The sequence below is a fragment of the Lagopus leucura genome, unplaced genomic scaffold (assembly GCF_019238085.1).
Source record: "Lagopus leucura isolate 7727_CA_CO unplaced genomic scaffold, USGS_WTPT01 Super-Scaffold_741, whole genome shotgun sequence".
Taxonomy (NCBI): domain Eukaryota; kingdom Metazoa; phylum Chordata; class Aves; order Galliformes; family Phasianidae; genus Lagopus; species Lagopus leucura.
This window is the reverse complement of record NW_024962256.1, coordinates 3684879-3711503: the sequence shown is the minus strand read 5'-3', so window position 1 is coordinate 3711503 and position 26625 is coordinate 3684879. Positions and strand designations below refer to the sequence as shown.

Below are 26625 nucleotides of genomic sequence, written 5' to 3'. Positions count from 1 at the left end.
AACAAATTACTATATTCAAAATGAATAAGAATTACTGTGGATCACAAATCCACGGTATGAACTTGACACAAAGGGTGAAAAAGTATTTCTCAAACTAATTATTTAGTAACTCTGTGTTCTGATACAAAACATTGGCTACAAATAAAATACCACACAAAATAATACAAATAAGTTTATAAAAGCACATATAGAGGGACAATTGAAGACTAATTAATTATTTAGCAACTGGTAGCACTAAGAGAGGAGATAAGCAAAGACTCATTAGAGTTCAAAAGTAAACTTTTGCAATTGGTCAAATGGTGCAGCAGTGTGCTGTACTTCTAACAACTCCAAGATCTGGTTTCTAGGCAATGACCTTCAAGAGGCTGAGAGCACGGCAAGGTGACGCGTGCATCTTTTGGGGCAAAGATAGAAGTAGCTGCAAAAACACAATACATTTTGTTAGCCCACTCTAGGAGCAAAACTGATTTCTGTTCTCACACAAACCACACAGAAGGTCTAGCACAATCTTTTCAAAGAAATCTTCTGATCACTCTGTAATTATTCCTCTTAGAGTGACCCCATTCCATAACAAACCATTCATGAAAAGACCTTGAAAACACTTTCCCTCTGAAACTTGGTAGTACTCTACAGACCTTAGCATCTGAACTAGGAGTTGTTTCTCTTTTATGGATTATAGCACTTTAAAAAGAAACTTTCATCTGCAAGCTAATTAGAATGAAATATGTCTAAATGATTTTTTAAGTTTCTGTTCTTCTGCTGATTTTAATATTCTTTTATTTCAGATTTTTTTTTTTTAACTTGGTGAAAAAACTTAATTTGTTCACTTATTTTTACAGCTCCTTCTCTGACAAATAAAGGAATCTTCAATTACATCTGCATGATTCCTGAAGTATTACCTTATAAATTATCATGATGAGAAAAAAGTAATGTGAAATAGTAGCACAAAATTGAGTGTGACACGAATTAAAAAATTAACCATGTCCTTCATATGCTGGCTGCATAAGCTTCCTGCACCATAATGAATCCCAGTCATCACAAAGCAAAGGGGAGGAAATGCAAATCAGCATCAGAGTTTGTTTCTTTGCTGAATGCAGCTAAGAATTTGCTCAAAAAAGTTATTTGCCACCTCTTCACTTAAGTGCTCCTCTGTGCTGGCAATTTACTCATCTTCATTTAGTATCTTTCAGTGGTTCTCTCTTGGCCTCATAGATTCTCAACCCTTAAACAGAATGACTAAGCCCGGCTGACTACTCAAAGGGTAGAGCTATAGTTAGGCTGGTCTTTCTGAGAAGCATGTGATATTGTCATCCACAAGCTAAAAGGACAGAAATCCTGATAACTACAGTTCAAAGACAAAAGAGTGTGCTTCCTACAGGGTAACTTGGTTACAGCCCTGAGAGCATGGGAGGTTTGTATTTTTCCCCTTCACTTCTACTGTGTTTGGACTGGAAATCAATAACGACATTTTTCATCAGTTTCTTGATAAGCCCCAGGAAAGCATCCTCACTATTCACAACAGAACTCAAGATTCCAATTTTTCCATCTCGAGTTATAAGAAAGATACTGTATTGTATAGGAACTGGCATTTCAACTTGTATTTCCCCATTTATAAATGCTAACACTGCAAAACATGTCATTCTTCTGGTATGAGGTATGAAAGAAGGCCTTGACTATGCATTCACTGCCTGAAATTGTTTCAGTTTGAGGAACCAGAACAAAAGAAAGAGCAGAGGAACACTAAGGGCCCATAGCTCAACCTCTATCTTAATTAAATAATTTGCATATAAATAGTATAAATATAAGGCACTATTAAAGTAATTAATAGCAACAAAAATTGTGAAAACATTGTTTTGTAGAAAATACAGAATAGCCATGTCACTTTCAATCTTTTTAAATAAATATAGGTGACAAATAGGTTTCACTGAGCCCTGAGTTCAACAGCAGTTGCAAACACTCAGCATCTTAGCCTCAGCCCTAATACAGCACAGTCAAGATGGGTTTTTTTGAACATCATCACAGAATCATGATTAGCCTAAACAAATTTGATGGTCATCTTATATTTTTCAGGGGTGAGCATAAATATAAGGTTGTCTCTTTCCCTCTTGCACTTTTTTCTTTGCTCTCCAAAGCCAACCTACATTTTAGAAGTTACCATGACGGCCAGCAGACAGACGTGATGATAAACCTTGCCTTTCCTTGTACTGAGGAGCCTGATCTCTACATGACTACATCAGAGAGCAGGTCTAGAAAGGAAACTATGCATCTAAAGAACAAAATGAAAGGCAACATACATAATACAGGCAATATACTTGCACAGGTAAATACCTATTACATTCTAGTTTACTTAGTAAAGGGATAAGGGAAAAAGCAAAACTGATTTAATTTTAATTTGTGACTTTTTTTTTTTTATTTCTTGTGATATTCATAAGACATTTAGCAGTATAACATTTTTTCTAGTTGTTACTAAATCTGTTTACAGTTGTTCTTGTGACAGTAGCAGTGATATTTAATCAATACCTGCATGGTTTGTGGTTTGCAATCAAGACATGATTTTTTATTTAAAATAATAGTAATGTGTCTTTATATTAGAATTAGTAGGAGAATATTTAAGTTGTATTGAAGTTTTTCAATATACAAAAGCATTCAGCTACTTCTTGCGGTCATTTTCTTCTCATTTATAGGGAAAAATATTTCTCTGTCAAGGGCTGAAGTTTTTAAAACTATAACACTATTCTGTTGAATTCAGTTAAATTCAAGTTGAAACATAGAAAAACAAAATCTACCTACATCTCTCAAGATGGATTTTGGTAAATTGGCATGGGATAAAATCTTCTGGTGGACAGCTTTATGAGGGAGAGGGTGAGAAAGCAATTGACTAATTACTTTTTAAACAGCAAATGCAAAAAAGTGACTTCTCTGCAATGAAAGAATTTAGGAAAACAAGCCTCCCCAAATCTGAATGGAAAAGTTCTCACTAATGACTCAATTTGGGGAAAATATCAAATTTTTCTCACTCCACAGTGACAGCATTGCTACCATGTTTTCCTACTGAATGAACAGGGAATACATGAACACCAGCTATGCGGTCGCATGAAGAAGCTCTCTGACATAGCAATTAAATGAGGAACGTGGCTGGAAGCCTAAAGATCAAGTACTTCAGTTTTAAAGCTTTGTATCATTAGCATCATAACCTAGGTAAATAAAATATTGGCTTGGTTTAAAATAAGTCAAATAACTGTGAGTTTGCATATCACAAAGTGTTTATTCTTCACTAACAAAGCTAATGTGAAGGTCAGATACTTAAATTCTTTGGGCAGAAGACATCTTTCTCCCTTTAAAGCATCTGCTGCAGCATGGTCACCAGATTGAGGGAGTTATTTGAGCTCTACTGAATTCCAAGTAACACAGGAATATTGTACAACACTGTTTCTCATTAATAAAATTGCTAAGAGGAAAATATTAGCCTTACTGTACAGTTACACAGTCATACTAAAAACACTAATAGTCTGAGTGAACACTCAATAGTGGACCAAAAATTACTTCAGACAAAAAAAAAAAATAAAAAAATAAAAATAGCAGGAACAGCACTTTTAAACAACTTAGATACAAGACCAGTAATAATCACAACAGGCAGTATGGATTCTCAATTTGTTTATAATATCTAATGGCAAATGAGACTTTATCCAGTGTTTGAGAAGTATATGTATATTTCTTTAATTGGAGACTTCTACAACTAGATTGAAAAAATCCTAGGGAACTCTCAACACAAATTTTTCATTTCCTGAAGTCTGATAGTTGGTTGCTGTATGGATTTTAAGTGCCACTTTTTCAAAGATGACAGTCATGTGCTAACATGGATTGCTTACGTGTAACCAATGTAAGACAGAACTTAGAATTGTTTTACTTCCAGGCGTATCACCTATAAGTAAAGTTAATTGTTGATAACTATAAAGTTCAACACTCAATCACTCAGTACCCCAAGAAACGTCTGAAATACTTCATTAAGTTTTCCCGTTTCCTATACTGAATATTTTGGTACCACCAGTAACTTCGTCAACTCTTTCATCTATGTATTAAGATCATCTACAAATACAAGAGTGGGAAACTGCAAAGATCCACTGCTGAGTTTCCTCTGCTGTGAAAATTGACTGTTTCTTCTCATCCTTCGTTACCTATTTTTTTTTTTTTTTTTACCTAATCCATCAAACTTCATTCTCTCTTATGCCACAAGAACATTTTCTGAATGGAAATCTACCCAATCATCTCCAGACACAGTAAACTTGTTCATTTTGATTAATTAAAGAGAGTTTCAAAGTTGCATACATCAAGAAAAATGCAATGGAGTGAACTCATTAAATGAAGGGTATGAAGTGCAGCTTTACGTTCTAGATGCTGAGCAATATTTATTTCCCTGAATATATCCTTAGAAACTCCTTCTCACCCTGTGAAGTGATTTGAGTCACACATCCTCAAGATCTGCTGTGTGAATGCATCCAATTTTTAATTTATTTATCTTAAAGAGAACCTTTGCTGACACCTAGCAGATAAATGATTAATTGCAATTCTTTGCATCTTTGTGGAAGTCCAACGAGATATTTCTGAGCCCCAAGTAAAAGGTTTATCCAGACAGAGCATAAATGGTGTGCAGATACGCATAAACACATCCGCAGAGTAAACAGAAGTACAACCCTAATGAAGTATTTCCTAAATTATTTTCCTTGGGAACAGATATTCTCATGTGTTTTATAATTCCAAACATCTGCTCAAATCTAAGCAGATAATAGCCTTAAGGCAATAAACATATAAATAAATTAAAATCCATGCAATGCAGAGAACACTATATAACTTCAGAGCCACATTAACTTACTAAACAAGAGACTTCACTACTAACTGTACAAGAGAAGCACCTACCTCCACCCACAAAATAATATTGTCCAATTACGTAAGATTAAACAAATTAAACCAAGTGAAGGAATATGTTAAAGTGAACCAGAACTACAGAGTCCTATTTGCTGTAGTGTCAGTGTCTACTAATACCATTATTATTAACTACTGCACTCTTCCTCAGTGGTCTCTTACTTACTTACATAGAGAAATATGAAGAAGCTATGTGGGTTTTTGGTACAGTCCAGTGCAGGCATTCTTATGGATGCTGAGGATATGCCTGAGGACTTACAGCCTTAAGGCAATAAACACCTAATAATAACAATGTCAAGTGTTTGACAGAGATTTCAAAAGTAATGTACTTCTATATTGACTTTCCAAGATACTCCAGCTCTCCCACCCTAATCAATAGATTCCTACAGGAAAAATACAAGAACTATGCTTCACCTATAGTACACCTCCAGTATCTATAATACTTTACTCAACATTGTATATAAATCTAAGTGTATCCTTCTGTTGGCTATAAATTCAGTTCCACTTCAAATCTCATCATCAATATACTCTGCTTCATTTTAAAATAGGAAAACTCACCCCCTTTGGGAAAGACTTAACCAGAAATGGGTTTCCTTTTTTTCCCCACCAGTAAGTACTTCCCAGATTGCAGAGCCATCTTGAATCATGCCCCAGAAAAAGATCATCACTTCCTAAAGACACTCACAAGGTAGAATTCTAGAATTCTAGAAGTTTATGAATCCTCATTCTTTGTAAGAAAGAGCACTTTGAAACCTTTCATGCTACTTTTGTGACTTCCTCCAATGACTTCAGGATTAACTCTGCTAGAAGCTTCCATTTATATTTCTTTATCTGGTCGACTCTGGGTACATTGGTTGCTCAACCATACTGGAACTTCATTGGAAAGAAAATATGTCAATGACATTCTCCAAATGGCAAATGACTGAATTCACGGCTGTTCAAATACCTTGCTAAGTCTGAAACATGTTTCTTAAGACAAGACCTTGTCAAAGGATAAAATTTCAAAAGCACTTATTAATCTAAAAAAACAAGCCCTCCTGAACTACGAAATGAGGTACTCATCTTCCCTGGAGTTTCAATGTATCCTTTTACAGATTACCCTTGAGAATTTGAAAATTTCACCTGAAAAGACATAAGACTAGAATTTTTAAGGGAGGTCTAAGCTGCTCTGCTCTGAAAGCCATTGAGGATTGAGCACTGACTCCTTCAGGGCCCTTTCTGAAAAATACCAACCTATACCTTTTAAGTTTCCACAGGTAAAAGAACATAGCAGCTACAAACGATGGTTTGACAATGGGGAAAAAAGAAGACAAAGATGGCAATGGTAGTAGTCAGAGGAAACGCTTCAGCATCTTCCTATAGACCTAGAGAGAAAGCAGCTTTGATAACAGCCTCAGAAGCAGCTCAATCTTCTGCACTGTGGCATGAAGCAGCTGCAGCATGGACTGATATAAAGGAGGAAACAGATCAGGAGGAATAAGATGAAGAAAGGGGAATAGTGAAAGCAGACTACCACCTAATTATGTCCTTGGTGGAGGAAAAACTCAGAAAAATATCAAGATGAAAAGAGTTTTGAATCAGCGCCTTCCTCTAAATGCAAAGAAGGGAAAGGAAACTAAATACCATTGCACCAACCTGCAGCAGTATCTCCCTTCCCTTTGGACTCTCAGCTGATAATTAGGTGATGGGGAACCAAAATCAAAGATCCAGTGCTTGACTTAGTTCAAGCCTAATTTCACCAAGGAGTAGATACAATATGTACAGTCAGAACATTGCAGGTTTGGCATTTTAAAAGCTGCATGCACATCCATGACTTGGTTATACAAAACAACCACTTCAAATGCTATACCACTGCATTCACTTCTATATCTTTTCCTCCATGATACTTTCTTTAGATACATTATGACACTAAGATATCATTTCAAGTTTGTTTTTTTTTTTTTTTTTGCTACAGTAGTCAAAGGCTCCTATTTACAATGATAATTGGTCCTCAAAAACGGTAGAGAAACCTCAAAAATGGCACTTTAATGGATTTTATCATATGAAGGACAGCCTCCAATAAGCAGACCATTAGGCTTTACCCAGGACATTCCACAATTTTTTTCATCCTTTTTATTTTGGAAAATATTTTTGCCTGAACCATAGATCAACTATTTTCACTGAGTCAAATGCTCAGTGAATCTCTTAATTATTTTAGGTTCACAAACTAAAAAGTCATAAACTTTACTGCTGCCTGTAATTTCAACTGTCTGCTGCCTCTCCTCACCAGTCTCCAAAAGCAACGCAAGGACAAAATTAAATAAAATGTGTTTATATATTAAATAGTCTTAAATTATATATAGTTTTAACTACCCCACAGATGCCTCAAGTCAAGGTAGCACTCCATATATAGAACAACTTTGGAAATATGTAACTGGATCTTGCATGAACTTTGGGCAACATCAGAAAGTTTGTAAAATACAAGAAGCATTAAAGTAATATGCAGTTTGGCTGAGGAATCAAAGATACTTTGAGTGAAGGCAGTTCAGTGTAATTATAATTTACTTTGTAAAGTCATTATAGCCTACAGTTATATTGACATAACTTGAATTTTCTTCCTCCACCTTTCATATTTAGTTATTAAAAAAAAAAACCAATATATTTTACTCAGTTTTACATCACATTTCATTTTGATCCTTGGTCCCCCAAAAGGAACACAAACAAAATAAAACCACAAAAAGAGACAGTTATTTAACCTTTTTCTTTGTTCTCAAAGTTGGAACCTTTGGAATAAGCCCCCTATTGGCAGACCATGACTTTCTCCAGCCCAAAGAACTCACTTGTTACTGCAGTAATACCACAGTGATCGAATATGTCATATCACACATTCACTGGGGAGAGACAGCATAAGCTCAGGAATGAGACTTCCTTATGAGATCAAGCAGAAAATATATTGGTCCAGAATTGAAAGTTGTGATTTAGCCACAAACACCTGAAGGATCAGCAAAAGGCACACAATCCCACTTTCTTTTTCCTAGACATGTTCTTTTTTTCCCAGTCCTGTCCATTGTGAAAGTCTTCAAAGATAAACAACTTGCTTGAGGTCTCACATTCAAAGAAGAAAAGCCTGTGTTTCAAATTGATTACATTCAAATGCGTCATTTTACCAAACCATGATCATCTGAGCAGTAAGGTCCATCAGCCATCCCAATAAGCATCCACTCAAAGGGACAACGTTGCTGTTTTAACCTTGCCCGTCTTTGCCAAGTTCACTTGGCAAACAGGGGGAGCACTGTGCTCTGTAACGAGGAGGTAGCACCGGTAAGCGGGACAACTGTCTCCTTTTAACAATCTTGTCTCTAGCTGAGGAGGTGGAAGCCTGAGCAGCTTTCTTTCCACTCCCAGCCATCTGTTATAAAACATAATAAAGGACAGTTCTGCATCAGCAATTACTATTGATAAAACCAAAATGCTCCGCCACCATCTCTAAAATGGGATTGTTTATTTTGTCAGTCTGAAGAGGAACTTACTTTCTCAGAAATACTAAGAGCAATTTGGATTCCTCAGTCCAGACACCCCTAAAACATTTTCCCAATATGTAGCATGTTTTGTGCCAGTGATCTCCCTTGAGCTTAATCGTTATCTGCGTTTTGGGGGAAAAGGGGAAACCTCACCTCCTGCAGCATTTTACCACAAAACCCTAGATGTCAGAAGGCACAGGGCAAATACCACAGAAATAAAATTAACAAAAATAAAATGGAGAAAAAAAAAAAATAATCCACAACCCAAAACACAATAGAAACAATACTTTGTGTTCCTATTTTAAGTGCCTCTCTCAATGCTATATGCATAGCAGCTAAAGGCAAGCTGGAAACCAGCCAGGTCCTGGCTGCCAGCAAAAATTTTGTCACCTCCTTTGAACATCTGAAGTATGTTTACCCAATAGATTTCATTAAATTACACTTCCATTAGGAAGCATACAATGTTGATACTCATCTCAAAGATAAAAGGGATCGCTAAGAGGCATGTCATCCTGCTCCCCAGCTGATTGCTATTTCTGGGCCAATCAAGGAAAGGAGCCAGAACAATACTTAGTTAAAAAAATGCAGCATCTCCCCAAGGACTACACACTAACAGACTGCAGCTCCATTATCAAAATAAGCATATCATTAATGACAATACACATACAGTGTGTTATTTTAATACAACTCATACACAACAAACAAGCTGTATTTGGGTCATTAGCTGAATTTGTAAAGCAGTATTTCCAAGGGTTAGAAACTCCTTATAGAGATACGAAGTTTATAGGCTGGGGGTGGCAGGGAACAAATATTTCATATGATCCCCAAATGCAGTGAATAGAATAACGCTGTGTGGTTTGAAGTGCATTGTAGTAGCTAAATGAACAATAGGCTATTCAAACATAAGTTCCCATTTTAAAGTAATGCAGAAGTAATTTAAAACACCAGGCAGTGTTTCGCTAAGTATCTGAGGGATAATAAAAGCAAAATGTAGTTTATACTGCATGTACCACCTTTTGAATTATTATTACAACACAGTAAAAAAAAAAAAAAAAAAAAAAAAAAAGGACAACAAACAAGACTCAAAGCAAAAGTTACAAATACTAAGCACATATGTAGAAAAAAAGGCACTCAGACTGTGAGGCAAGCCACTCAAATTCATGAGTCCACTAGGACTGTTCAGCTGTCATCCTACAGAAGGCTGAGCCCCTTGTAGTGGAGAGGAGGAGATATCTTTGTCTCTAAGCATTGGTGTTAGATGTAAGATGCTTACTGTGCTTCCTGTAAGATGCTTACTGTGCTTCCTAATCTCCAATTCACATACAGCAATAAAGGCAAGAGGACAAAACCAAAACCTGACTAATTATAAACTAAAGTAACAGGAAAGGGCTGGGAGAGTATAGCTGTTCACAGCCAAGCTCTGCCCAGTCCTTCTGCAGCAACCTGTGATTATTAATCTCTAAAAACACTCCTTGCTCAATACTCTGCAATTTAGATTTCAACCAATTTCTTTCAACATGCAGAAAACCTTTCGGTTTAGCCATATTTGACATATCATATGAACTCCAATTATCCATCTTTTTGCAATTAATCATCTCACAATTACATTTCCTGCACTTATAAGCATCCAGCTGGGAACTGAGTTTTAATCTAGGAAATAAAAAAAAAAAGAGATTCAGGTTTCTAACAAATTACTTCTAATTAACCAGAACCTTTTCTAGTCATTCCAACCTAAAGACGCCTACAGCAAATGAAAGAATTTATTGTTTGCATTCCTAATGATATTTTAAAATTTCATTTCTATTTCCCCAATGAGTAACGTTCATAAAACTCACTGCATTTACATTTACCTAAACAAACATTCTGTTAAGAAGGAAATGCACAACAACAACAAAACCTAAGGGAGGAAAAGGAAGCTGGCATTCACTGAGCAGAAAAGCCACTAAATAAAACTGAGGAACCAAGATGCTAATTAATGGCAATTTCCAGAAGTACTCAGTAGCTATGCTGTCCAGACTCCGCAAGAGTTATGGGGAATCTCAAAACTGTATTTCTAAATAATCGTTTAGAAATGAAAGATGTAATTTTTTTTTTCAGAACAAAATGTTCGGTTCTACTGATACAAGGTGGCAATTTTTAGACAATATAAAGGAAGTGGATTAAATGAACCCACCTAGTCAGATAACTCAGGAAACTAAGTCAGTGGTAGTTAAACATGAAAGAGCTTTGTCCCACAATGTTCAGCGATTTCCCCAGGGAAACACTCTGAATAAGAACCATGCAAAACATGCTTACTGCACGATTGGGAACTGCTTAGTATCACAGGGAGGTAACAGGAGGTAAGTATCAAATATAACAGTTTCATTTACATTAAGTCTTATCAATTTTCTCCAACTGTTTCAAAAAGTCAATGCAAACATCTGACAGAATAAGATTGCTGCAAAGTAAAGTATACCTTTCATGTTCTTTGGACAGTCAAATACCAGAGGGTTTTCTGTCAATTATTCAGTATCACAGATGTACATCCCAAATCTGTCCATCTAACTTACATAAAGAAAATAATATACAGCAGAAAAACGTCTTGTGAGCTACCCTTAAGTAATACATAAGTCGCTTTAACTGCAGAAATATTTCTGCTCAAAAGGCTGGTGTTCATTAACATGCTACTAAAGTTTCCACAGTACAACACTGGACTGCATTAATTGGCTGATTGATTCAATACAAAGCTAACGTAGTTAATTATTCTGGAAAAGAGTTATTTTTAATACACCTGAAGCCTTCCAAATCTATTAAATTTTATATGCCTGCACCAGCTTCCCATTACTTTGAGTTTCATTAACTTCCTCTGTAGGCACTCTGAGAACACCAAAATTGTTGATATAGTTTTGTTTTTGTTCATAACACAGAGGTCCAATTGTGACTGTGAATATCCTTTAACTCGTTGAAAACAAGGAAACAACAACAAAGTCTGTGGTAACTTCCACCACCACTAGTAAAATGTAGCAAATTGCAATCCCTGCCACAGCAGCAACAGCTTTTCCAACTGTTCAGTGTCAGGAACAAATTAACACCAACTTCTGCTTCCTAAGCTTCTGCTTAACCTCTCCGTCTGGTGCACACACAGCACAGCACATTCAACAAGGTGCAAGGAATCATTGCTGAGATACAGATAAATCCTTAGCTATTAGAGAGCCTGTATTTGAACCAGTCTGAATTCCTCATTGCTGAAGATTCTAACTCGAGAGCTGGTTGAAACATTACGAAATATCTACGAGCACATTTCAATCCATCAGTTTCTTTCTAATAGTGTTAAAGGAAGATCTGCCTGAAGAAGCAGTGAGAACGTTATGGAAAAGTCATCTTAGCTGTGAAATTAGCCATCATGAGATAGAGCAAAAATCCAGAGTTACAGAAAGAGGATAACGTGTTTTCTCCTACTTCAAGCTTCTCACACCAGTAAAATGGGAGATTGAGATGGTCTACAGACTTCAGTGGGACTCAGGGCTGAGCTGGGCCACAGGAAACTGTAGAGCAGCGTCCTCCATCATAACTGGGACAGGGGCAGATGGCCCAGGGGCTAAAGGGAGACCTGGGCCACCAGCGAGGTGGGGAGAGACTGCTGAGGGCCACTGAGGGTTATTGGTGCCCTCAGAACCCCAATAAGCATAAAGCAGGTAACTTCTGCAAGACACAGTACTCAACACAGCTTGTGGAGGCTGCAGAAATAGTCAAACATGGAGCACACAGGATCTATGTCACCACCAAAGAGGTCACATCAGAAACGTTTTGTATGCAAAGCAATCTGAACAGCAAATGTCTCTAACATTGTAAAAAATAGTATTACTGCTTTACTGCCCTGGAGTTACCCTTTCAAGCCCTGAATCATTGGCAAGTAAGGAACAAGCAGGTGATGTTACAGGGAGATTCAGAAGATATTAGACAAACATGAAGAATAAAAAGAAGTAGGAGAAAATACAACCCTCTCAGCCTCAGTCATTTAAGTAGGAACACCACAGAGAAAAGCTCTTAAGTGCAAATCTTTCTTATTGCAGCATTACTTCCAGTGGCACATGAAACAGCAATGATAACAGGCTCAAAAAAAAAAACTTTGAAAATAAAGTTAAAAGATACATGTAACTTAAAACTAACATCTTTTCCTACACAGAAAGGTTAAATTGTGGGGTTGACATTTGCATTTGTTACGTTGTCAACGTTTCCTGCCTATCAGCCTGTGTACAAACAATATCTAAAGATGTCATCTACATATTTATACCAAAGGAGTTTATGAACAAGACCTGTCAGTATATTTTAACACCTTTCCAAAACGTCAGCTTTCATCAGGTATAAACACAACATGTTTAATTTATTAGTTTGGTTTAATATAAAAAGTTGACAATCATATGTCACCATAACTATTGATAAGGTAAATAAGGACTACATAGAAATGTCAGAAAAGTTATTAAAATGTTTCTCAGCTTTCTGAATCAAATTGGGTTTATTGGCTTTTCTCTGTCAATAAGTGAATCACACATTTTTCTTCATATGGCTATTTCTGAAGTGACGTCCAAGAGTGAAGTGCACCGCCATTTTCATTCTTGGAGAATCTGAATTCCATTCTGACTGTCTGGGGCAGGGGACAGGTCTTTGTTTCCTTTTAAATACAAAACAAAACCAAGAAAAAACATAAATACGAACTTGTTCATCTGTTTTTAAATACACACCAACGAGGAGTTCTTCTGAAGTGATCTAAAAAATGCAAAAAATACACAAAACCTGCATACAAGTTAAAATATAAGGCACAACAAACTTTCAGTACAACTCCACATTGGAGCAAAGCAATACATTCGTTTCCACTTTCCATAGTAGGCATTTGACTTAATTGCCTCAAGAGAAATGCTATTATCATATGCCTCCTTTTTTTGTTTCTAATTACAGAAGGACAACCTATTCTCAACTCCTTTCTAGATACTGCCCCTAAGAAATGTGACACAGGGCAGTATGGTTGGATTTCAAGACTTTTCTACCACCATACAGCCAAACAACCCATCCATGAGGCATTCCAGCCAGTTTGCAGGATCTCAATCTACAGGAGAAAAAAAATCAAAAAAATTAAAAAAAAATCTGAAAGCAAGAAAAATGTTGCAAGGATTATTTCAAGGACTCCAGCCCAAGTCAGATCCATGCCAAATTATAACCAAAGGTACAGTAGAGCTTAAAGGTATGAGAATAATCAGATAATTGGCTGGTCACTGACAACATATCTCCTTGTTAAAACACAGCTTCTTCAGCAAAGACCTAATGTACACCTCAGCATGACATATAGAAGAACTTGATTATTATATAACCAAGCTGATACTCTGATTTGATAATAAGGACATCAAGATCTATTGCATGCCGTAATTTCTTAACTATTCTCTTAAGTAGCAGGGAAAAGAATAATGATTTCTTAAGAGTACACCAGACACGGTGAACATTTCCAAGAACTGATTTGGACTCCCTATTGCTTAGGTAACAGGATTTTCACTGAAGTCATGTCACTTTTGCACTGAAATTAAAAACACACTGAGTAAATTTGAAGACTTAGATATGTAATATCATTAAATATCAGCCATTAATCATTAGTTATGCATATGTAATGCTGAAGATCTTTTAAGTGCATCATGTCTAATGAAAACCTGAAGCTTTATTTTCTGTCCAGATAACTAGCAGGTGAAAGAACTGACACATGAACCATCATAAGTTATTTCTCCATAGAATTTGAAAAGACAATTCCCCAAAATGGAAGCAGTCCAAATGTACTAATAAGATTTTAGGCTTTCAGAGTTTGTACCTTGGTTTCCTTTGCTTGAAATACAAGAGAAGGGGAATGAAAATTTGCAAAGGCCTCAAATCTTTCACAAGGGAAGTGAAGACTTCAAAAGGTATTCTTGCTCCAAAATGATACATCTAACTGTATCAGAACAGATAACATCTTGGTGTTTTTCAACTACAGTATATGAACGTGATTTCATATTTTCTTGCAGGACAGATCTTAGTTGTTTGTGAAAGAACCTCACTTCACACACAGTGCAAAGCACTCTGAAACTGCAATCTTCAGTTTAGACTCCCCATTAGGGCTGGAAGCATGTTTGATGCACTCCCAAAATGGAATTTTCAGGGATTTTCCTCCTCAAAAAGCTACCCTATTCCTATATATACCCCATTCATGTGCAGGAATTGATGCGAATTTCAAAATCGTAACACTGCCAAAACAAAAACGACCGCACAAGAAGCCCGTGTAGGTGAAAAGGTCCCAGCTAAGACATTTTTAAACATACAAAATGCCTTGCAATTTGGTACTAGTTTACAAGAGGAGGAAACTCAGCAAGTGACATTAGCAACAGAATTCATTCTAGCTACGAATTAAAAGTAAGAAGTCTTCAAGTTTGTCCCAGAATGAGAAGCAGAAAATGAACCATCAAAGTGGGGAGGCAGAAGAACAAATTTTCCTTACACTCATTCTAAAGTTCATGCATTTTAAACAAGGATCTTTACAGGGTACTAATGCTGAGCCACTGCTTTGCACTGCTGAACACAGCATATGTAGGCCAAGAATGGAAAAAGGGGACCTTAACAACGTGTTTGAAACTGACTCCAAGTATTGGTAGGAAGAAAGATGCAGCCCAGGTGCCTTCAACTGAAATAAAGATCTAACAGGAGGACAATGTGATACAAGGTGAGGAAAAGACAAAAGGAGCACTAAGGGCTTAAAAAGGCTAGGGAAGAGATTCGGGTTAGCAACCTCTAACTTAATCCTGACCTTTCTATAACTTTTTAGTTTGATTTAGGTGACTGAACTAACTTTGTGGGAAGCTTATATAACTGAATGACAGAGTCTGATTTCTCCTCTAGATAAGGCAGAAAGAAGAAGAAATCATACTGTCACTCATGGGTGTAACAATGAATTATAAAACAATATAAAAAACACAGCCATTACAAATCAAGTAATTATTTAATAAAAAAATTACAGCTACGACCATTTACTGCTAGTTGTTTTACTCACAAACACTTCAGAATAAATAGTTCTCAGTTTACTTTTTTAAAGATGCCAAAAATCATCACAATAAAAAAGAAAACCTGTGGTTTCAAAATCAGATGCAAATAGGAAAAATCAATAATAAAACTAACCTACACTTCTTAAACAAAACATACAAAAATAATTAAAAGAAACACATTAACACATCAGCTCAGTTATTTGCACTGTTCTATTTATTTAATACTCAGTATCGGATGCCAAAGAGCTGTACTTGCAGATAAGAAATCCTCTTGTTCAAGGTATTCTACAAAATAGTGATGCCTGTGTAAAAAACCTGCAGTTATATGTGCTAAAATACCAGCCATCATTATGGAATGTATAGGTTGCTTTTCAAATTCCAAAATAAAAGAATTTGGTTTGGTATTCATACCACTGCTCCTACACAAAATACCAAATAATACTTTTTTCTAAGATGGTGATAGGCCCCAGCAAAGGATACAATTTGATTTAATAAAGGCTCAAAGCCTTTTCACTCCTGAACGAGTGGAAAGCTAGCTTTATCATGTAGGACCACTTGCTATCTAAGGTCCAGTTCAAGAAAACACAACACGAGCCTTTCCTTCAATCTACCAGACTTCACTTGTGTGTCTCTGCTGAACAGGTGCTCTTTCCAAGATCTATCCAACATGTTACCATGCTGAGCAGAGGGGTAAGCTGGCAAATGCTATGCCTTTTTCATTTTAATCTTAACTTCTCTGAAAAAAACTAAGGACATGTTGGACATGCCATCCAATAGGAAATATGCAGAGCCTACACTCCCTAGTTTCCTCTTCTTATGCACCAAGCACCAAATAGTTAGTGAAAAGTTGGTTGTTTTTCCTCGCATAATACACAGAAATGGTTAAATTGTACCAGAGAAAAGAAAATATTCTATTACTGTCCCCAGAATCCCCCTATTATATTCCTTTTTACTATATGCTCTTACTACTTTATTTTTCATTGATCAAATCTTTAAGGAGTGAAACCTCTCTAGTAATTACTAAATACTGGCAAATATTTACAAAATATTACTAAATATTTTCCTAGAACTGGCACCATTATGGCAGTCTATAAAACCTGGATGAAAAGTAGAAAAGGTGCTATATTTGATTCACTTGTTATAACTGTAAACAAGCATTATATTGTCAAATTTGCAACTTACTCTGAAGTAGCCCTTGTAGGAATTTCCTCTACAACTATACAAGAACAGTAAGCTTAAACAGATTTTGTGGCCAAGGACTACTTTTTGTGTGGTTTGTACAGCAGCTTGCAAAGGGAAACTGTACTTGGGACTGACAACTAAATGATTGCAGAGTACAAATAAAAGTTACAAACAAAAGAACAGAGATATTCACACTTCTTCCATATGTTTCACGTAGTAAAGAACATTAGAAAAGGAAAAATTCATTCAATCCTATTTCCAGCTGCATTTCTTTCTTACCAAACCTCATGTCAGAGATTAGGCAGCATCTCCACTGTTGTCAAACTCCATTTCCATTTACCTGCATAAGCCAATTTTAAAGAGCCATAAAGTTTCTCCTGTGCTTTCCGCCAGTATGTTAAAAAGAATCAATGTACAGCACAAAATGGGAATGTTTTCTCCAGGAGAAAACATCATGCATCTTGGTTGTTAGATCACATTTTATATATCTGCAACTTGTAAATATTAAAACATAAATAAGAAATTCAATATTTTTCAGGACAAATGAAAGCCTACCTACATAAGGAAACAGCACTATTAAACACTGAAAGCATTAGTATAAAGATCTACTTTGTTCTTGGATCAGAATCTGGGGGAGAGGTGGCAGAAAAATTCACAATTTCAGTTAAATTCAGCTGTAAGTTGCAGGAAGAAAAAAAAAAAAAAAAAAAGGTGGAACGAAATGATTGCATTGATTCTCCCTAAAAATCCCTACCACAACAAAGTTCATACTTATGTGTTCATTCTTCTCAAAGGCTTTTTAATTGACTATAGTAGATTTCTTGAGAGAAAAACAAAAACAACAAAAAAGAACAATTTAACTAACATGCTTTTATCACATTAAACTTAGTATTCCACTTTTGGAAACCCAAAGTTATCAGAAAAAAACTACGCAACACATACTTGACCACTTCTCATCAAATAAAAGTTAGCACAAAACATCACTAAAGCAGCACACTAACTCATCAGAAAAGAAAGGGAGAATATACCTGTCATGTTCTTCATCTTGCTTATTAACGAATTCAGAATCCATTTGCAATTACAAGAATTATTCTCTGGCACAGAAGAATGTTTACAATGTGCTACCATAAATCTCCTGCTATTCTTTGGCAAAGGTTCTCAGCAAAAACCAAGGCAACTAAAATATTATTTGTACTAGCACAATAAAATGAATGCTACCATTTGTAATGTTTGACAGCTGTTTGACAACCCAACATAGAATATATTCAGTTATGTAAAGAGATTTTTTCATACTCTGATATATGCCTATAATGCAATAGGAAATTCAACAAGCGTTTAATATGTAATGATGATATAAAAATTTCCCCTTGAATTCTGATTGAGAAACTATCAAGATGAAGCACGAATCTCTTGAAGTTAGGCAGAAATAGCTACTTTTAACTGCATTGCCCATACTTCAAGTTCCACTTCATGACAGCAACAGAACTTAGCATGCAGGCAAAAAAAATAAAATAAAAAGCCATTAGCCATACATTTGCCAAAGTAATTTTTGACATGGGACAAGTAATCAGTCAACAATAAGAAGTTCACCATTTACCAGACTGCAACTTCACCATAAAGGAAAGCTATTTTTGACCATGGCAATTAGTCTCCTCATGTTTCAAACACTAAATTCTGTTTTCCCATTAATTTTTAAAACGGTGTGGCTTTAACTTAAAATAAACTGTACATCAAAAGAATGGAAAATAAACAGCCAGGAACACAATTTGACGAATTGGATTTATTTAGTTTATTTAGCTAAACAGGGTCCATTGGATCTCTTTAATAGGCTGACAGTTGCACTGGGCTGGTTAATAAAACATTCAACACAGTATCTTCAGCCAATATAGAAATGCAAATCCCACCAGAAATATTTTATTCATGAAACAGTAATTTCAGTTACTACCAAAGCAAAAAAAAAAAAAAAAAAAAAAAAAAAAAAAAAAAAAAAAAAAAAAACAAAAAAAAAAGAAAAAAAAAAAAAAAGAAAAAAAGAAAGGGGGGGGCGGGGGTGAACTGGGAGGTGTGGAATTTACTTTGCAAACAAACAGTGCCATCTAGTGTCAGTCTCAGAAGAGATAAACCAAGAAATCTGAGAAGATCTGTAATTAATCCTCCCCAGGGTCAAAATGCTACCTTTTCCTTTTTTTTTTTTTTTTGCTTTCTTGATAGAATGTCTCTTCCTATTTTGCAGTCAAACACAAATTAGCCTCCTCCTAGCTAGGAAAAAAAAAAAAAAAAAAAAGTAAAATATGATGAGAAACTTGAGCATAGCTCTAATCTGAAAAGTAAGCAAGCGATGGATTGTTTGCTCAGCTTGTCTGATGGTCTTTCTCAAAATCTCTGTGTTTCTAATTCATGATAGAAAAGCAAATCAAAATTCTACTTACATGAGTGCAAGTGAGCCAACATGATGACAAGAGAGTGAGATATGCTCTGTTCTACTCTATTTGTCTTCACAAGAGACAACAGCATTCCAATTGCAAGATCTTTACTACTGCTGCTATCAAAAGCAGGACAACAGCTTGCTTCTTTTTGCATGAAGGGTAGGGAGCATCACTTGACTAATACAAAAAATCAATGAGAAAGAATGTAATATTAGAGCCCTCTTTCTCACCCCCCAAAAAACAGCATTCACCTTTTGTATACGAAGAGTCTTCACTTTCCAGCTGGCTGTAATTAATTTTGAGCAGACACTGCTTCTTCCAGTACTGGCAAGGAAGACCAGTGCACAGATTTAATACTACTGCTTTGAGAAGGGGAAATTCTAACAAAAGAACAAATTATGTGGGAAAAGAGAAAACACAGTTCTATACCTGGTAAGGCTGATGAGAGTTGGCATTCAGACACATCTAAGGACTGCCAGGTGAGAAAGCACGCTTAGTGAAAAAGGCATGTGTTCCTACACCACAGCTGACATCAGGCTGAATTTATATCATATGATTTAAAATACATCTTACAGAAAGACTTCATCGGCTGCAGACTACTTTTTGGCTCAATTTAATAAATTAACATTTCTCTTTGAAGGCAACAAGGAAAGAGAGCAGCATGAAGGTTTAGAGTGCATTGTGAGAGTCAACATGCCCCAGCGAAATACACCATCAGACTCACCAAACTGTTTCCTAAAAATACCTTTATTTGTAATCATTGGGCCAAGGCTCTTGCTCCACAAATTGTTTTTTCTTAAAATCATATGCATCAGGACCAACAAAAAACATGCCACAAAACTCACCAGTCTTCTCCCTCTGGACAGAGTTGTACTGAAGTTCCTAAGAGCATCAAGTAGAAGTTGGCTGAGTGAAGAATCTGAGGTTTTAAGGAATTAACTTGATAGACAAGTGAAATTTACTGCTTGGTTATCCTTGTCCAGTAATATCATCTCTTTATAAATTATCTTATGAGATGCACCTTATGGGTCAAACACGGGAGTACTCTTTGAAAACAGCACCCAAAGGTACTGCATTAAAAACCGAGGAAGTACAGCGTGCTTCACCAATCTGGCCTCCCAGAAATCTCAGTTAAAATGATCATAACCCCTTAGGTTAATGATAACTTAAGCATGTTAACTCCTGCCTTTCATGTTTTCCTCTAAGGAAAAGCATGTCATCACGAGTAAATTTCATGGTGAAACAAAATTCCTTCTCTCTCGGTACAACCACACAAAACAAAACAAAAAAATCTTTAATGTAAATAAATGAGGGCAAGTTTTGTACACTAGACCTAAGTTATACCATTGCTTAATCTTTCATTAAAAACTCAGTCAAGGCCTTGAATTTTAAAAAAATATAATAAAAATTTAAAAAGTATTTTTCCTATCTGAACTTTTTCCATTTTAAAACAGCAGTTGTATAAATAAAGTAATTGCAAAATGTCAAATGATGTCTCCACCTTTTCCTACCACAAACCCGTCAAGGTGGGGACACAGAAACAAACTGAAGATAATGTGGAATTTTCCTCTTCTGAAGAAAAGAAGTTGGAGTAACGTTCAGCAGCAGATAAGAAAGCAAAAATATCAGAAGTTATTAAAAAAGGGAAAAAGAGAAAAAAAAACACTAGTATAGAGGACTGGTTACTTATCTCAAAAAGGCTATGATATATATAAACATAGTACAGCAAAATTCCCAAAATTAGATTGTTAATAGATTGTCAGATATTTCATATTCTTCTGAATCTTAATGAATGTTTCATCTCATGTGCATTAAAACAAACCCTTTCCAACCCTATTACAAAAGAAATGTACTATTCACATTCCAAAAACTAATCTGATTTTAGAAAGATCAACAAGATCAGGTTTTTGCTACAGGCATGCCTGCCCATGCAGGGTGCATGTGCATACATGACATGTAGAGATAGCGAGTTCCTTGTTTTTAACATCTGGGATGCAGTTACAAAGCTAAACACATCTGTCTCTTGCACATTTTATGAAATTTTAAATATAAAGAAATGCTTTGCTCTACAACAGTCCAATAGCCAAACTTATAGTTCAGTCTGGAAAGCTGAGGAAGACTGCTATAAAGATACAGGTTTCTAACTCATCTTTTGACAAGTGTCTTTTATTATGCTTGTAACCACATGAATTTTGACTGGGCAGATGCCAGAATTTGAAATAAGGGCAGTAGTACTGGCTAAAAGCAGCCAAATGATGGTTGGCAAAATTGTAGCTGTTCCCTCAGGTCAGTTTCTGCAGTAAACTGGTACTTCTCAGAGCCACAAAAAGAAGCTCTATCTAATGACTTCCTGCTACTTATCACTTTAAATGCTTTGAAAGCTTAACAATAGCTATCATTTTAACAATTTAAACAAAACCCGAAGGATGTATGCAACATGAATATGTATTTTCACTACTGACTGAACTAAAGACTGCAAATTTTACCTTTGGTTATCATTACTACATAATACGATCTGGAGTGGATTTTTATATTCCCTCATTTATTTGAATGCTTCAAACTGTTAGCTTTTCACTGTCCTGATATTGTTTCTGTACAATGAACCCTTGGGACGAATAACCAATAACCACACGTTTGCTGTGTTTAGATAGTTACAGTTTCATACAAACTGGGGTGGATTCTGATCAAAGTGAATTGGTAAAATCCAGGCAGCCTTCTACTACCATATATTCCTACTGTTTAAAGTTCCCTGGGTACTTTAGGTACCTTAAGTTTTGGGGTAATAATTGGAAAAGAAAAAAAGCCTACTTGAAAAAAAAAAATAAAATCATAGAACAATAGAATTGTTAGAGTTGGAAGGGACCTAAAGTGTCATCTGGGTCATTCATTCCGATTCCCCAGCAATGAATAGGGACACCTACACGGATTGATCAGGTGCTCAGAGTCCCTTCCAGCCTGACCTCAAGTGTTTCCAGGGACAGGGCATCTACTCCCTCTCAGGACAACCTGCTTCAGTGCTCAGTGTAAAAAACGCCTTCCTTTTTTTCCCCAATCTAAATCTCTCCTCTTTCAGTCTGAAACCAGTTCCCCTTATCCTATCACAAGAGATCCTGCTAAAGAGTCTGTCCATTTTTTTCTTATAACCCCTCCATTACAATTAAATAAAGGCATTTGTTTGCATTTATAGCTTCATGCAATTGGTCACCGTGGACGTTATACACATGGAGTAATTGAGAACAAAATATTTACCAGCTTAAACCACAAGATGATGCCTTTGTAGGTGCAGGGAAAAAGAAAAGAAAAAAAAAAGCTGCTTGTAGGAAACTAGAATTTCAAAAACTCTTCAGTAAGTAGGTTGTCCCAAAATGAAGCCAGCAATGGTATGCAACTCCACTTCAGGCCACAAGATAGAGCCATTACCGCTGCCTCTGCAGCCCAGCAAGCCTGCGCCGAGCAAAAGCCCGAGAGTCACTCAAGTCTGGGGACAACAGTTTTCAGTACCTAACAGAAATGAAACCCCACTATAAAGGTGCTGTACTGATAAATACTGATAATACATTATTGGTTTGATTATCTTATTTTCAAAGTTAAAAGAAAAACACAGAACCTTTACCAAACAGTTTAATTTCATCATGATAGATGCACATGGACTATCGCAAGCAACCCTGAAACTTGCCTTTTGACATGTACACAGCTTTCTTGAATAGAAATAGCACTTCATTCTTGTCCTTTTCCTATGTTTCTCCCTAGGTACTTACTGCTGGAACTATGCCAGCAGCAATTGATCTAATCTGGCATGGCCATACCTGTATTTTCTTCACAAATCAGAAGAATTGTTTGCTACACAACAGACCCTTCCCAAGGAAGGCTGCACAGCATGGATGTGAGACTCAGAAACCATTGTTTAGCCTCTAGCTTTGGTTGAGGTGTCGTACTTTCATTTTTATTTTTCCCCCATATGTAAATCACAGTGCTAGGGTATCTGAATACCTTAAATTATCAAAATGAACTATCTTTGCTTTGATTCACACTGTTAATTTGTAACAGGTATGTAATAAGATGGAACAAGTCAGTTTTTTCCCCTCTGATATCACTCAATACAACTAGTGGGTTACAAATTACCCATATACAATACAGCGAATGGTGTAGATGTAACTCCCTCTAAACACACCTTTGGACTGCAGGTACTGCTATAAGTAACTGTGTATGAGACTCAACACAACAAGGCCTGAAAAGAATGGAAATAAATCTCTCTTTACAGCTTGTTCTCATTTGATCAAAAAATTAACAGCCATTTTTGGATCAACTTTTCAAAGTGCAGCTTGACTAAGCTCAAACCTAAATTTTTTTTAGGCTATATTTTTGATATAATAATGTGCATGAAAAAAAAAAACCACCAAACCAACAACCAATAAGTACCACAACAAACCATGATATGTTCATCAAGATTCCACAGTATGTAGTGAAGTAATAAGCAAGTCACAGTCCAACTCTGTCATTTTTTTTTTGTATACTGCCCAAGATCAAAAAAACTCCCCCATTAGATACTGCTTATCAGAAACATGGATGTTGACTATCTTCCAAGTAAGGACTGAACAGTCTACATTCCTCACATTTACTTCTAGCTTTTAAATATGTTTCTGTGCTGCTGTACTTCATACCTGCTTGGGTGAGGTGAAATTTGCAAGATCAAGGCTCATATTCATTATGATGAATATAAATGAAATATACCAGTCCCAGTTCTGCATTCACTTCACATTTCAAATATAGAACTCACTTTAAAAGACTGCATACTAAGCGATATAACTTTTGCAATTCATTTCACAGACACTATTTACTTAAATGAAATATACACTTCAAGATGACGAAGAGATGTCCTCTCTTCAGCAGACATGTTGTTTCACACAGGACAGAAGGCCAAGTCAAGTACAACGGGATCCAGCTGAGATTCCAATCCATTTATAACGAACAACACGTAACTTTGCAAACTCACATCTGCATGCCTTTTGGAAGACCTGAGAACTTCCAGCAGCAAACCTGTAAGCTGATCCTAACCTGAAACTGCCAGCATCATTCCGAACTAAAGATTTCCCTTCATCTGTAAAAGTGAATTCATTTTAAAATACTAAGATCTGCTTTCTCTAAAGGCCTGCTAAAGCTCTTAAAGAAACTCTACATGCTTTGCTTACAATCAAACAGGTCACAACTCATTCAAGTCAACATTCAGACAGAACACACAAAAGCACTTTCATTTCAGCAAATATTCTCAACTTCCTGCCTTCAGTGGCCCTCCAGACAGCAGTTTTAAAGAGTCAAAATAACATTTCCTTTCCTTCCTCCTCTCCTCCTTTGAACTCACAAATGAATCACTTTGTTATATAGTTTCCAATAACTTGCTATTTGTCTGGAGAGTAAGTCAAAAAGATTCTCTAACACTCAGATACAAAATTAAGAAAAACGTTAGTGCCTAGGGACTGGGATAATACAGGGAATTTAGTTGAAACAACAATTTTGTTTTCTATACAAATCTTTTCCCACTCTTTTTTTTGGCTCCCTCACTCTTAGCAAATCCTTATGTTCTTCAGTCATATACATACGATTGAAGGATATACAAAACATATACATATTACAATTATGTGAACTCCTAGTGTTCTGACACACTTCTTCCACATATGCTCATTTCTCCTCTTCCATAAAGAGCATCCAGTTCTGAACTCTCCCATTCCCAAATGTCTGGAAGCATAAGCGCCAATTTCCCTCTTCTGGCTGTATAGAGAAATAGGCCAGCAATAAAAATAACAAATGTTGACTGGGAATTCTCCTGCCCCTGAGGAGATAAATAACATTCACTCCTGGCCTAAAAATTGTTTTCTTTTGGAAACCACTGTTTACCCAACAGGGCCATACACACTTCCTAGAGGGGAACAGCATGAAATCATCTAAAATTTCGATGCAACTCTTTTTATCCTAACATTCTTCAAACTTTACAAAATTACAGCCACCTTCTTGATAATACATTTTTGTGCAACTCCTCAAAACTTGGCAGAAACACAGAGGAATGACAGTCAGCTGGATTTCCTGGCTGCGGGTACAAACATTGGCTCTTCTCCCCTGAAGGAATAAACTGCCTCCAGCATCCCGAGAAAATTCAGGTCTCTAGCAAATGGAAAAGAATGCCAACATTTCTTTCTTTCTCCCCACCCTGCAGGTACTGAGCTGCTGCCAATTAACAAAGCATTTCCCCATATTTTGCAATCCCTTTGAACCTTTTCAGGACTTCAGAGGAAATAGTTTTGTCTCTGTGTAAATCTATTCAGAGCAAATGGTACTCACACACACACACACACACACACACACACACACACAAAAAAAAGAAAAAAAAAAAGACCACTGCAGCAAAAGCCCTTAGACAAGAGAATCTTGTTAGTTTGTATCCATTATTTGAAACATTTAGTATTTAGAATATACTTGTACAAAAGCCAAGAATAATCTAGGTGCAATGCAAAGAAGAAATCACAGTAAGACATTAAGTAGATATGAGATAAACCACATTCAAAATTTCCCTAAGTTGGTGATTATGTTGGTTTTCCTGCTACTGCCACATTGCTACATACTGTTTTAAATGAATCATTATTTTCTCTGCAGAGTAAACTTACACTGTATTTTAAGTATTAATTCTCAAGATCTATAAGCCTTTCCTCAAGCTGACTATTGTTCCTACAGCATAAATACTCCCAGTGTTTAACAGCATCCTAGTTAAAAAATCCACCCAGTTGCCTGAATAAGTGTATTATTACATTAAAAAAATCTCATGGATGCTATCTCTACAAGGTAGGGTAAAAACTCACGAAATCAGCTTCAAGTTTTCCCATTTCTTGTTTGTAGCTTCTCATTCGACTGCTGTACATTCCCCGACTTTGAGGTGGGATCTCTCGGACTTCAAGCTCCATCTGCTCGAGCTACCAAGTAAAAGCAGAGAGATGCAAGTTGAAGAGATAATTAAAGCAAGAAGGAGTTTGTAGTTGAAGGTGTCCCTCACCATGACAGGAGTTGCAACTAGATGATCTTCCAATCCAAAACACTCTATCAGTCTGTTTAGCCAAATGCTCACAAATACCAAGAAACATTCTCTGTCAAGAAAAGTGTTGTCAAACCTATTGACAGTATAGAGATATGTTAGAAAAATCTTTACACAGCATAAAGTCAACTAATTAATGACAAAACTGGCATTATTAACACTTTAAAAAAATGATTCTATTTAAACCTTTCTGGATTTCAGTTTCAAATGCAGTGAATACACTGATGAACATCACGCAGAAGACACCCAACCTCCACCTAGTTGTGTGGTTCCACAAATTGTATTTTATTTATCTTTGTATACACGCACATTTTATACAGACATATAAATGTATAAAATTTTATCTACCAACCATCTCTATGTGTAATAAAATAATTATTGTACTTTTCTGCTTATTCAGCAGCATTAAGTAGCCTGAGCTTTCTGAACCGGCTGCATAAATCTACATCCCAAATCTGTATGCAGGTACATTAAACAACTGGATT

General features: G+C 36.1%; 1 protein-coding gene across 7 annotated transcripts in view; it reads right to left on the bottom strand.

The window, feature by feature from the left end:
- VTI1A (vesicle transport through interaction with t-SNAREs 1A) overlaps positions 1-26625 on the bottom strand; it is a 249222-nt gene that overhangs the window by 211896 nt on the left and 10701 nt on the right. For all 7 annotated transcript variants that reach the window (XM_042863700.1, XM_042863702.1, XM_042863704.1 and 4 more), the window contains exon 3: positions 25911-26021. In XM_042863700.1, the coding sequence (XP_042719634.1) occupies positions 25911-26021 (111 nt within the window). The remainder of the gene's footprint in view (positions 1-25910; positions 26022-26625) is intronic.